This window comes from Mytilus californianus, unplaced genomic scaffold (genome assembly GCF_021869535.1).
Source record: "Mytilus californianus isolate M0D057914Y unplaced genomic scaffold, xbMytCali1.0.p SCAF_9, whole genome shotgun sequence".
NCBI classification, from domain to species: Eukaryota; Metazoa; Mollusca; class Bivalvia; order Mytilida; family Mytilidae; genus Mytilus; species Mytilus californianus.
In genome coordinates, this window is record NW_026262745.1 from 13,524,698 (window position 1) to 13,539,031 (window position 14,334).

The 14,334-nt window shown below is 31.8% G+C and overlaps 1 protein-coding gene across 1 annotated transcript; it reads right to left on the minus strand.

Annotated features, from left to right (window-relative positions):
• Positions 1 to 3,193: 3,193 nt before the first annotated feature.
• On the minus strand, positions 3,194 to 11,138 carry LOC127715593 (uncharacterized). The gene is made up of 6 exons (XM_052221685.1): positions 11,084 to 11,138; positions 10,461 to 10,559; positions 8,738 to 8,842; positions 7,311 to 7,387; positions 6,449 to 6,601; positions 3,194 to 3,481 (listed from the first exon to the last, which is right to left on the minus strand). The coding sequence occupies exons 4-6, from the start codon at positions 7,373 to 7,375 to the stop codon at positions 3,313 to 3,315; spliced, it is 387 nt and encodes a 128-aa protein (XP_052077645.1). The 5' UTR covers positions 7,376 to 7,387; positions 8,738 to 8,842; positions 10,461 to 10,559; positions 11,084 to 11,138; the 3' UTR covers positions 3,194 to 3,312.
• Positions 11,139 to 14,334: the final 3,196 nt, after the last annotated feature.

A 14,334-nucleotide genomic window follows, 5' to 3' on the forward strand; every position in this document is an offset into this window, starting at 1 on the left:
TTATCAAAACATTGTAGTTTATCGTGGTATTATCAGACAAATTTTATTTGCTGTTTTGTTCCTTAATCTTAGTTTCTATTGGTTATTGACAAGTTTAGTTTGATTGATTACTTATGTTGCATGCCGATACTCAGCACAATTAACACTGCCAAATCTTTTTGACATGGTTCACGACAGTGCGATAGCCTTTTTATGTCAAAAATCAAGCACAAAAATATATGTTTTGACTAATTTGAATTACTACTTCGTTTATTTCGTTAATACGTGCATAGTAGTTTCTTAAGATATAAAAGTATGTAAATATTGTAAAATATATTTCAAAACATGCCAGCAAAAAACGTGATTACAATTCACTATCTCGCCGAAGGATTGAGTTACCAAATAATGTAAACAAACTTATTTTTGTTGTTACTTATTTTGGATTTAACTCTTCTCACCGACTAAGCTTCGATTTATATATATCCTGTCATTTTCTAACTTCGTTGATGTATTTTTCTCAAAACGGAAGACCCAGGCTTTACATATTTGCGACTTTCTTTTACTTTTCGCAAATGTCGCGTAAATAAATTGCTCTTAGACTAGCTGATTTACAGTAAAGGGACAATTTACATGCTATCAGTATATAATTTTGTTTGAAATAGCGATTTCTTATTAAATGTTTAATGATTCTGAAATAACATCTTTATATATCCTCGAAACCATGGGTTTAGAAAGACAAGTATAACTACATTTGACTGTTACAGTATTTCAATAAAACAGTAGAAACGTAAAAAATGTTTTACAGATTTACAGGTTTATGCCTCATTTGGTATATTTATATTTAAAAGTCTCATATCTGATAAAAAATAAACTTTTTTAAATCATATAATCAGACTCAGTTGCTTTTTTTATGTTTTGAGAACTATCATAATTGCAAGATTTTAATCAGGTTTGTAACGTAAGCATTGGTGAAATGAGCATAATTCGTATGTTCTGCTGTTGCACCACTGTCTCAAGTTAGAGGGTGGTTTGATCGCTCGCAAACATGTTAACACCTGTCGCGTTCTGTATGTGCCTGTTAGTGGTTGTCGTTTGTTGCTGTCTGTCATATTTGTTTTTTAGTTTATTGTTTTGTATACAAGTCAGACCTTTGATTTGGCGTTTCTCAGACTGGTTACGATGTATTTAGACTAATTCCGTTTTGAATGTGTACTGACTGATACTTTAGTCTGGGAGAAAATGATTTATTTAGTATATTAAGTTGTAATTGGCTTTGGACCAGCTGTCAGTAACAGTTTACTTAGAATACTCTTATATCGGTGCTTTGTGTCTTTTTTTTTTATCTTAGTTGGTTTTTTTTATGCTGATTATCGATCTATTGATTTGAGCCATTTGCATCTGATTTTTACAGTTTGTTCTTATGTTGCGCTGTTACGCCACTGTCACGGGTTAGGGGAAGGTTGAGTGCTATTAAACATGTTTAATCCCGTCACTTGCTTTATGTGACTGTCCCAAATCAGGAGCCTTCTATTCAGTGGTTTTCGTTGGTTCACGTCTGTCATATTTTCGTCAATTGTTTTATTAGAATTTAGGCCGTTAGTTTTCTCGTTTGAATTGTTTCACATTTTTTCATGATGATGCCTTTTATAGCCAACTATACGACGGTATTGGTTTTGCTCGTTGTTGAAGACCGTACGGCGACCTATAATAGCTTACATCCATGTCATTTGAAATCTGGTGGATAGTTGTTTAATTGGCTATCCTACCACATCTCATTTTTTATATGTAATGTAGACAGCAATTGCAAAATGATCAACGACAAGCCTTCTAGAGTTCAACATACGACTTTCAACCATGAAGACATATGTATATACAGTATGCCAAGATCCAAATCAACTGAATATATTATACTATTAATACGAAATGATTTGTTTTTGACACATCACATTATTAATGACGACGCGATTAACTCTTAATTATGCATTATGTGCGTTGTCACGACGTTAGTTTTGGTCAAATTTTTCCATTACTTATAAACAGTTTTTTAGCATAATTTACTTTGAATAAAACACTTGATCCAGAAAATGTTTTTGATCCAGAAAATGTTTGCGTCCACGGATTCAAAAATAAAGCTTTGCAACCTTTTGTTACAGACAAAGTTAAGTCTGGGGTTGCGGTTAAGGTTTTCTTAAAGATTTTATGGCTGACAAATGCACAAAATCATCGTATCTTACAATATCTCAAAAAATGAGCTGACTTTGGAGCCTATAGTGTATAAGTATGTAGAGAGTTGATAAATCTATCATTGAGGCTTTGAAAATAGACGGCAAAAGTAGGAAACAAATTGCAGCCTTTTTTTATATTTTATGATCCAGTTGAAAATCAAGGCCAGATTTTGTAAAGAATTAACCTTGACCTTTAACAGACACTTTAAAATATCTGCAATTAACACGAAAAATAGAATAAAATTAACGAATGATAAAGATCTTATATAGCACGCCATGTGTTTCTGGAATATCCTTTAATCGCGATCAATAGGATAGAAATAAAATTGAGAATGGAAACGATGAATGTGTCAAAGAGACCACAACTCGACCAAAGAGCAGAAAACAGCCGAAGGCCACCAATGGGTCTTCAACACAGCGAGAAAATCCCGCACCCGGAATTGTAAAGCCAATTACATAAAACGTTTGAGAGTTTCAAAGGCAAACTAGCTTGAATAAAAATAAATCTGTTCTACGCTATCTAATTTGTTGTTGGAATGAATTATTACTTAATATTTGTATGCTGTTTATCTGAATCTAACATAAATGTATAATTACATAACATGTTTATTTCATTATAATACGTTATTTTGATTGGCTAACAGCAATATCGCGTCATTCTGAAATTAACCTTCATTTCAAAATGAAATGTAACATTCATGATGACACGAGCTTCCACAATAAAGTGCACAGGTAAACAAAAGAAAAACTTGATAGAAATCGTGTTTTCATGACCCCAGCAAAAAAATGTAATTATAAGTATTGAATGCTTCTTTTAGTAATTTTATATAATAGGGTTGTAAAAGCGTTGACCGTGCGCACATTTTTAGAATGAAGCGCTTCCGCGCTTCATACAAAATGTACTTCGGTCAACGCTTTTACAACCCAATAAATTTATAAAAAGAAGCATTCAATTCTTAAATAAAGCTAAAAAAAAAATAGTAATATCATTTAATAATGCATTTTTATTATAATCTAGTGATGTTTATACAACAAGTAATTGGTTTGTATACAATAGATTCTTTTAAATCTTTTCACATAGATACACGGCAGCAAACCAGTGTGATCATTAACAGGCTACTCGCTTCCTACGGCCCGCCTTATCCATAATATTACCAGAGGACTGCCAACATATTTTACTGTTTGGTCCAACGCCATACTTTTTATTCACATAGCCATCCTTCATTAGATTAGAGATGGTTTTTCCACTGGTCAGTTTTTCTCCAGTCTTCTTCCATCTGAAAATTAATTGTCAGCATTATGAAAGCATGTAGGTTCAGTGCATTATTGAATTGTATAAATATAATAATTGTATAAGTGTAATAATTGTATAAGTGTAATAATTGTATAAGTGTAATAGTTGTATAATTTCTGTTATAGTTCATTGTGTCATTCAGCAGATACAGTGGAGATCACTTCTAACCTCTCATTAGAACTGTCAGAATAATCTGTCATAGAACTGTTCTAAACTGTCCTAGAACAGTTATACCTAGAACAGTTCTACCCTAGAACTGTTCTAAGTAGATTTGCCAGAATCAGTTCTAGGTATAACTGACCAAATCAGTTCTAGGTTAGACCTGTATAAAACTGTTCTAGGTAGAACTGTCCAAATCAGTTCTAGTCGTAGAACTTTCAGCAGAACTGACTAAATCAGTTCTAACCGTAGAACTGTCAGCAGAACTGACTAAATCAGTTCTAACCGTAGAACTGTCAGCAGAACTGTCTAAAACTGTTCTAGTCGTAGAACTGACCAAACCTGTCAGGACTGTAGATCAGTTCTAAATGACGTCACTGCAATTTTTTAATATATATTATATTCTTTTGACTTCTTTATATTTAAGACAAAGAGTTCTTAAAACTGTTCTATGGATAGAACTGACTAAATCAATTCTAGCCGTAGAACTGACCAAATCAGTTCTAATCGTAGAACTGTTCTAGTCGTAGAACTGACCAAAGATTTGGTCAGTTCTAGGTAGAACTGTCTAAAACTGTTCTAGGGTAGAACTGTCAGGATCAGTTCTAGGTTAGAACTGTTCTAGCTAGAACTGTCTAAAAGGTGTCAGGATGACAGTTTACATACTGTTCTAGAATAGTTCTCCTGACAGATTATGACAGATTTGATGAGAGGTTAGATTTAATCTCCACTGTATGACTTGATTTGACACTATACTGTATATAAAATCAACATAATTATAACAGAAAAAAACACACACCAAATAAGCATAATACCTGTTGATAAAATAATCAATATATTAGCACCATATATATATGCATAGAAAAATCATACCATTTATTGGTTTGGTGCTTAACAATATGATGAATAATTTAGCCCTATAAATCTTCACAATTGTTGATAATTTTCTGTAGAATGATAGAATATGGTTGGTTATTTCTGCATTGTCCGTTACCAAAGTTCTGTACAACGATAGACCTCAGATCACTTTGAGCATAGAGACGCTTGTTTTTATTTATTCGTGGTTGCGCAAAATGACGCCTCTTACTAAATCAAAAATGTTCCTCGTTAATTACATATTAAACCAAAGTTTTACACCTTGTTCCACAAACCACTGACACTACAATTTCGTACGCACACAAATTCGACAAGAGGCTCCTAAGAGCCAGAATCGCTCACCTGGAATGTTTTGTGCAGATCACGTTCCAATATCTATTTTGCTGTTGAATGTATACTAATGCGTGTTTAAACATGCAATTTAAAGTTTCTCTCTATCAGCAAAAAAAATGGTAAAAATCGTCATTAAAGGGCCACAACCCTATAAGGGGTCATCAAACCCTTTTAACTATTTGACTTTTTTGTAGATCTTGTCTTGCTTATCATTTTTGCTTTTTCAAGTTTCTCTCTATCTATTATATTTTTTCAAGATAATAGGCAAACATTTAAAAAGTTGGTAAAATTTGTCATTCAAGGGCAATAACTCCTATAAAAAGTCGTCTGACAGTTAAGAAGTAAATGGACAATAGGTAGATTTCATCATTCCAAACATGTCTGCCCTTTTCTATATTTAAAGTGGTTTTAAGATAATAGACAAAACTTGCATTTTTAGCCATGTCGGTTATCTTGGTTGGCAAGCGGGGTCATCGGGCACATTTTTTAAACTGGATACCCTAATGATGATGGTAGCCAAGCTTGGTTAAATTTGGATCAGTAGTTTCAGAGGAGAAGATTTTTGTAAAAGTTAACGACGATGACGGACGACGACGACTACGGACGCCAAGTGATGAGAAAAGCTCACTTGGCCTTTCGGTCAGGTGAGCTAAGAATGAAAAACATTGTCTTTTAAGGGTAATACTCCTTGAAAATTTCAGTCATATTAACTAATTTGTAAGTCTTACTTTGCTGACCAATTTTTCCATTCAAAGTTTCTATGTATCTATGTATCTATCATAGTTTCTGGAAAAACTTTAAAATTAAATAAAAATAGTCTTCCAAGGACAATAACCCCTATAAATGACCAATCTTTATCTATAATAAATTTCAAGATAATAACCAAAACCTGAGAAATGTTATAAAAATTATTATTTCGGGGCCAATATCTCCAACATGGGTTGTATATGATTTGTCTGAATATATATTGACCTGCTGAGATCATTTTATAGCCCGACAGATTATTTGCTCTAACTGCTTTAGTTTATGAGATATAGGCCAAATTAGCATTTTACCCATATGTTCTATTTCTAGCCATAGTGGCCATGTTTGTTGACTGACTGGAATAAAAAACACAAACTTTATACTAGAAACCATTAGGATCATTCATCCCAGATTGATTGAAATTAGTTCAGTAGTTTCAGAGAAGATCATTTAAAAAGTTTACGACGACGACGGACGTCAAGTGATGACAATAGAAGGTATGATAAGCTAAAAATGAACATGTGCTGAAAAATAATGCAAAAATCCGTGGTTTTATAGGAGTGAAATTTTTGTTAACCGTTCGTTAGCTAGAATACATTCACCACTTTGCATTTGATGTCTGACATGTAAATAGATGAACTACCATCTGTAATAAAGTTGTCGTGTGTAATAGATTGTGAAATAACGCATTATAACTAAAAATTTGAGTTTCTAAATTTCATGAACTTTTTTCAGGATGCACAGTTTGTGTTTTCGCTTTCATTGAACGGATCAATGCAGAAAGATTCATCCTAAACAACACAATATATACAATAATAACAACTATGTAATGCCTTACTTATTTGACATATGTTTGGCGTTAAGTACGACGGTACTAGATTTGATCCCATAACCAGAACCTTTATGAATGAGATACCGTCCCCCATCTTTAGTGGTAGCAACAACTCCAGTATGCTTTAATCCAATTTTTCCAAGAAAACCATTTAGAGGTCTGAAAATAAAGATTGGCAGTTATGAAAGGATTACGTGAACATCAACCCAATTCTGTGACTTATTTTTACGGTCGATTGCAAAAACTGTTTTAAAAGTTTGTTTATTTGGAAGCAAATCTATTGTTCAATTAAAAGCTTTGTCGACACTGGAAAAAATATCTTAATTGAAAAGAAAAAATGAAAGAGGTAGAGTCAATATCCCATTTATTTCACATCATTTTCAAAAAGTTAATTTTGCAATCTTCACATAATGACATATGAACCGCTTCTTGTACTTTGGGGTTCTAACAAAATTGTGTCTTATCTCTAAACGTAGACCAAATTGTACGTTTCTAAAGATAGCTTTACTGAAATGTTGATAAAAGAGAAAGCATGATAAGGCCCTCTTATATACCCTTGAATTCGAAAATAAAAAAAGCATCTATCAAATTATATTCTTCGTGACACTGGATGATATAAGTGTTCATAATTTTGAATTTTTTCTTACATATTTGTTTGACCAACATAAATTATATCACTAAAACGGGCATGTGAACAGTTCCGTAAAAGCGTAAACAAGGCGAAGTATACGTTATTTTGCAGGCATTAAGAACTCGTTGAAATGCATCTGATCATTGAAGATTTGATATTTGTAGTTTTTAAGATTTCAGAGATAATAGGAGACTGTATTTTGATTTATGGTGTTTATATTAACAAAAAAAGATATACCTTGAATAACTCTCAACTTTCTTTACTTTACTGTTGTACAGATTCGTAAGACTATTCTTGTTCATATCATGGGGCAACTATAATAAATATATAATCAGTAAAAGTAGTAAATAAATAAAGAAAGAAAATAATGCGCTGCATTTTCAACAGGAGGAATTTTATGAAGAACCTGACCAAATGACATGTTGCAAATTATAAAGGCATACAAAAATGATGTAGGTAAGAAATATTTGCTTCAGGTCCAATGTTTACATTTACTTACTGTCTTTGTCAATATTAAAAGACCAAAATGCGAAGTGACAACTCAGAATTTTAAGTGTCGCATATAACTTGAATGTCTATTTTCGTGAACTTATCTTGTTAGGTTGCCGAACCTTTAATTTTTACCAATCATGTCTCTTCTTGTTTATATCCGTCCAATTGTATTAGTATATTAATGAGATGTTGTTAAAAGGATAGGGACAAACACATGCACCAGTAAATGTCCAGGATTTGGAACTCTTCGTTCTTTATATTACTTCAAAATTGCGTACAACCAGTATGATTAAGACTGGGTCCTTCCCTTACCACAATAACGACTCCTCTTTCTGAAAATGCTAATGCTATTTTTCTTCACTTTATACAATTCATAGAACTGGCATTTTATGAACGTTGAATAAAATGACTGAATTTAATTTATCATTATATAAGGGAGAACGACAAGATTTTTTTAAAAAGAAGATGAAATGAGATCTTGCTTAAAAATGATAAAACTTTAGACTTTAACAAATAACTGTTCATGTCGATTTAGTTATATCAAGGACGTATAACTAACATCTAATAAACGTTCTTGCATTTAGTTATATGCAGTTTTGAAAACATGAATGACCTACTAGGGCAAAAATGCCACACATGTGTCACAAATGTACTTTGAAACGCATATGTCAAATGCGTTGCAGGAAAAACTCAAACACGTGCGTGTGACACGCATGTGAAACGCATGTGTCACGCATGTACACATATGTGTGGCATTTTTGCCTATATACACTATAGATTTTTGGGGCAAGCAATGGCAACTCAGTCCACTTCAGAATGTCCTGTGATTCCTGCAGATGCACTGTGTCCAAACGAATAAAAACAAAATTGACAACTGTTATAATTTGTTCTCGTTTTGAAAATGAATGAAATATTTGACACCGAACGGACAAAAATCTCTCTTATTAATTTTTTCGGTCATCAGATCTTGGAATTCGTTGAGTAAATAGTATTACAACTGTTATTTAGTTACTGAATATTCCAGATCAAATCCATTACACATAGCTACTAACACTCTTCAACATTTCAATTGATTGGGTTTCAAATATTCGGTTTCAAGCGCAACTGGAAATAAAAAAAAATCGTGCATGACGCGTAAAATAAAGCTTGACATTGTATTTTGTATTACTTACCGTTTTAGTATTTGTTTTTGTACTTCCTCCCCTATTTCTTCGCCATCCCCATGATCTGGAGGAGCCTGATCTGGAGGAGCCTGATCTTGATCCAGAGCTAGAACTCTGAAATAAATATTATGAATTCACAATACCCAATTGAAATCTTATTGGTCACAAGATATAATTTAGATATACCTCTTTTTGATTGATAAATCATGTCTTATTCAGCAAAAGAAGAACCGCGTTATAATATGCTTTATGGACAAGACAGAAAATATCACATACTTCAGAAATTAAAAGCAAACAAAAGATAACAGAGAAAAAGTAAATTTCACAGAACGAAAAAAGCAACCAGTGATTAACATAGATATCGCCCTAAGAAATCACCACATTTATAAATAATCCGTGCATTTGAGTTATCTAACCCTAAAACATTTCTGAATGCGCAAGTTTGAAGTGAAATATGATGAAACCTCAGTACAGACTGAGAGAATAGACAATGCTATGACCTATAGAAATAAAACCAAACATAAAAAATAAAATATCACAACCAACGACAAACAAAACTAAAGCAAACAATACATGGACAAAGCAAAACCTTACGTGCCCTGTCCACTCTTCGTGTTGATCATGACAAGTAAAGATAAGATGATCAGCATTTGCCGAGGCTTATAGCCTCGCCATTGACCTTCTGTACGGGATTTTCTTGCATTTTCTTTTTAAACAAATACCACCAAATATGCTCAAGGACGAATATGGAATAAAAAAAACAAAACGTAAAAGTGAAGTTGAAGTATCAATCCTTAGCAAACATTGTTGTATGTTTATAGGGATATTAATTTAACACGATGTTGTATGAACTATTCGAAGCCACTGGTACATATACTAGTTACAATAGCAAAAACACCTCATTTGATTGCCGAACATTACGACACCAACAAAAACACAGCAACTGTTTTGCAAGAATAAAAAAACAAAACGTAAAAGTGAAGTTGAAGTATCAATCCTTAGCAAACATTGTTGTAGGTTTATAAGGATATTAATTTAACACGATGTTGTATGAACTATTCGAAGCCACTGGTACATATACTAGTTACAATAGCAAAAACACCTCATTTGATTGCCGAACATTACGACACCAACAAAAACACAGCAACTGTTTTGCAAACAAGTTTTTTTAACACGTTAATATATAAAATAAGGTTTGACAAATGGCATTTCTTTTCCCATGGTAATCGAGCTCTTAATTCAAATATAGGCATGAAATGAAGTTTAATTGTGTTTCTCAAAATTTTTTCATCAATATGCATAGAATATTTGATATTAGACGTCCAGCAACTCTGAACTCTAGAACTCTGAAATAAATATTATGAATTCACAATACCCAATTAAAATCTTATTGGTCACAAGATATAATTTAGATATACCTCTTTTTGATTGAATAATCATGTCTTATTCAGCAAAAGAAGAACCGCGTTAGAATATGCTCAAAATTTTTTCCTGAATATGCATAGAATATTTGCTATTAGACGTCCAGCAAACAACAACAAATCAAGTGTTCCTTAATAAAGCATGGAAATCCTTCAAAAGATATTTTACGAGAGAGTTTAAAATATAAGTACCCTTTTTAGTCTGCAGTTGGTATTATCAGAGCTTTCTTTTTTTAATTATTTTTTTCGTAAAAAAACCGAATGCTTCTTTTTAACGATTATGAACTCTTTTATTTCACAAATTTACTTACTCTAGAACTTCCACCCCACCATGCATCTGAGAGACACACAGCTATCAGTATTATGAGAGTAATTCGCAGGACAATTTCTACTGAAGAAAATTCTTTGTTCTGAATGAAAAATACAAGTGTATAAAATTTTCATGTTTAAGTGGAGATATAAAAACGATTAAAGATGAATTGACAAGTACAAATGTTTATTATCAGGCAATATATTCAAACAAAACTACATATTTTTTAAATTCTAAATGAAGATATGAAAATGATTAAAAAATAATGAACTGACAACTTTTTATTTAATATGTTTGGGCCAATAAATACCTCTTTCTGTAAAAGATGACTGGTGATTTGGAAACAAGATATTCAATGCTATCAGAGACATATAATACAATTGTATTATATGTCTCTGATGCTATATTCGAGGATATTTAAGACGGTATGCTGCTCTCTAAATGTTCATGTTTACTCCATATTTTCCGTTGATCATCAAAGTAAAAACAAAAGCGTTTAAATTGGAACTATTGCAACGAATTTACAATATAAAACAAAACGTTATTTTATCAACGATCTTGAATTAATATTTCAATACATTTAAAACATCTGACACCAACAATTAAAAAAACGCCTATACTTACATTTCTAGTGAATAATATTGGTATGAAATTCTCCCAAAATACTATGCTGAACGGAGATTCACTTTTTGTCTATCTTTTGATATGCTATGTAATTATATATTTAATTTACAGGTGACATATGTTAAAAAATTATCGATTTTGACAAAAGTGAGTATCAGATTTGATTCCATGAATGAATGATTCCGCAAATTTTTTTTGTGATAATTGGAAATTGAACACGTCAAACAATATATATATATATACTATTTTGTGCAATCAAAACTGATCACATAAGCAATATAAGTAATCATATGCATACGTTTTGCTCCAAGTTAATGTTGGACATACATACATAAAATTTATATATTATATTATTTTTTTTTCTTCTTCTTCTTCTACAGTTACAGAAAACCATCAACGCACTGGTGTTAACTTGAACATCGTTTTTATCATTCCTATAATTTTATAAAGTTCAAGTGAAAAACAATAAATATATGTAGATGTTTTAACGATACCTGAGACTAGTAGTCTCAGACGATACCGATAAAAGATACAAGTCATACCAAAAATTTACAGAGTGTACGATGTGAAGGTACTCCGTTTGTATGTTGATAGTTTTCAACTTATATGTACAGTGATTGTCTCTTGGTTGTGTTTTATTGTACCCTATAAGAATATTTACATTCCATAATGTATCTATAATATAATTAATTCCAAAAAATATTGATACATCCTGGGACTATTATACTATATCAAGGATTTGTATAGTAAGACTCTTACTATACAAATCCTTGACTATATTATGTCCCAGATACATCAAACAAAACTGACTGATTAATATTTATTGGAAAACAAAACAACAGCTATCAAAAATCCCATTAACTGTCTCAAATAAAGATTTTCTACCTTTTAAAAATATTCTTCATATAATTGCTTTTTATATTTACCATACTTCCTTCTGTTTAGAAAAATTCAATACCTGTCTTTCCGGAGGTAATTGAACCTACTTGATTATTGATGTCGCACGAATTTCCAAAAGCGAAATTTGAAACAAATGCATGATTTTTTTAATTTTGTTTTCTTCGTGAAACATTTCTCGTGAATCCATACCCCCACTTTAATCAGTAAAATAATGGTGCCGGGACATATAGTCCCAGCTGAGATTGAGCAATGAAAATATGTTGTAGGCCTTAAGAATTTTGTAAGCATGAATACGTCAACTTGTTGTTGCTGGATAATTTCACATTAGAATCTCCTCTTACAGTCCTTGCAACAACGGTACAGTCAGACGGGATTTGATAATTACCAAAAATGACCAGATCAACCTGTAGTGACAACGCCACAACAATCAAATGTCATTACGCATCGTCATTTAGGGAACGACTACTTAAATTAAAGGGGGGTTGGGGTTATGGTTTTTTCTTAAAAAAATATTCTGATCCCCAATTTGATGAAAAAAAATATTGTGGTTAAGCAGATGACAAAATAAAATATTCTGAATCCAGATTTTCCCCATACCTTATAGTGTCAAATTTTGAAAATAATTATTTGCTTGATAGCGTCGAAAAACTTTAAAAAAATGTTCGAGCTTTGCGCGAAAAAAAATTTCTGACTCGGACATTAAACCATAACCCCCCTCCCCCTCCCCCCTTTGAAGTTAACTGGTTGCTCCCTTACGAGACAGGTTTGTCACAGAATAGAAGTTCCTTCATAATACAAGTTCCAAATGGAAACAATATTCTGGAATATTGTTTCCACTGGAATAAATATTACAGTAAATGTTCCTAACAGAATAAATGGTATAGAATATTTGTTCCAACAGGAACAGATATTATGACATTGTTTATAACAAAGTTTCCAGTGGAACTTCTGTTAGGTGGAACAAATATACGTTGACAGGTTTACGATTGTGACGACAGAATTATCTAGTATGGCCTTTTTAAAGTCCATCAGTATACTATAACTTTGGAACAGTAAAAAAGAAAACAAAGAAAAACAAATTTAACCTGTCTTTAGTGTTCCAAAATATTCCATTAAAATTTCAATCATTTTCAAGAAGAGGTTCTCTATTCGTCTGGAATCCAAAATTTCTTGAATTTTTCAGACAATCAAGTACTTAAACTCTTATGTATCTGGAATAGTAAAAGTGAAAAGGAAGAAAATCAAATTTAATCTGTCTCTAGAGTTCGAAAACATTCCATTAAAATTTTAATTAATTTCAAAACGCGGTTTCTTATCTATCTTCTGGAAACCAAAACGTTTGAATTTTTCAAACAATCAAGTACCATAACACTGCAAAGGTAAAAGTCAAAACAACGAAAATCCACCTAACACTATCCCTTAATATTCAACAATTTTTTTTTAATTTTCACAGCAAATTAACCATGTATATCTTGAATTGTACATGTATCACCTTTCTACATGCCAATTTTCAACCAATGTTTAAAGAGTATACTACGGAGGGCATTAATCCTCAATTTTTAATGAATACTCATGGACAAGTAAATTTTGGATCAAAATGGTCTAAGTATAATTAATTCAGAAGAAAATACTGTTTAAATAAAAACTTTTATTTAGGCTTTGCAGGTAGTCATAATAATATATACATATGTCAAGATTATAATACAAATGAAATACCATGTGATCATAGATTATAACTGACAAATAAACTCTGAATTAAAGAACTACTAAGAAGTATCTTAATAATTATAAAGAATGAAGCATAACAAAATAAAAATTCTATGAGATACAAATGAAATGTAAATTTCATACCCGCCAAACCGAAGGTCCGCCAAACAAACAAATCTCAGAAACTGCAAATTGCAACTTTTATAATAATTCTAAAATAATTAGAGTAAGTCTACACCATCTTCTATAATCCAAGTCGAGGACTCGAACCTCGATCCCCCATCACAAGGACAGGTGTACTAACCATTCTACTAACAAGGATGCATGATAGAGTCAACAGTGTAAACCCTCTACAATAATAGAAAAACAGGATCAAAATTCTACTCTCTCTCATGTGGAGATTAAGAGTAAACCTTCTCCTAAAAATAAGCTGCAATTTACTAGTAAATTTGAATTTAAAATTCTTATTCAAACACAATCAAAATTCATTCTACTTCAAAAGATTTAAAGATGTACAAGAGTATTAGCTATAAAGCTAAAAACCTTATTAAGACCAGTGGTGGACAAATGCAATTTGTCAATTGAAAACAAAGTGTTAATTGGCTTCCTCACTCTATTATAAAAAGTCTTCTCACATGCCATGT

Excerpts from the sequence above, each read along its gene's own strand:
- LOC127715593 (XM_052221685.1), bottom strand. The coding sequence starts at position 7,375 with ATGAACAAGAATAGTCTTACGAATCTGTACAACAGTAAAGTAAAGAAA. Across the intron at positions 6,602-7,310 it reads AAAGTTGAGAGTTATTCAAG|ACCTCTAAATGGTTTTCTTG; the intron begins GTATATCTTTTT and ends CTTTATTTTCAG. Across the intron at positions 3,482-6,448 it reads GCCAAACATATGTCAAATAA|ATGGAAGAAGACTGGAGAAA; the intron begins GTAAGGCATTAC and ends ATTAATTTTCAG.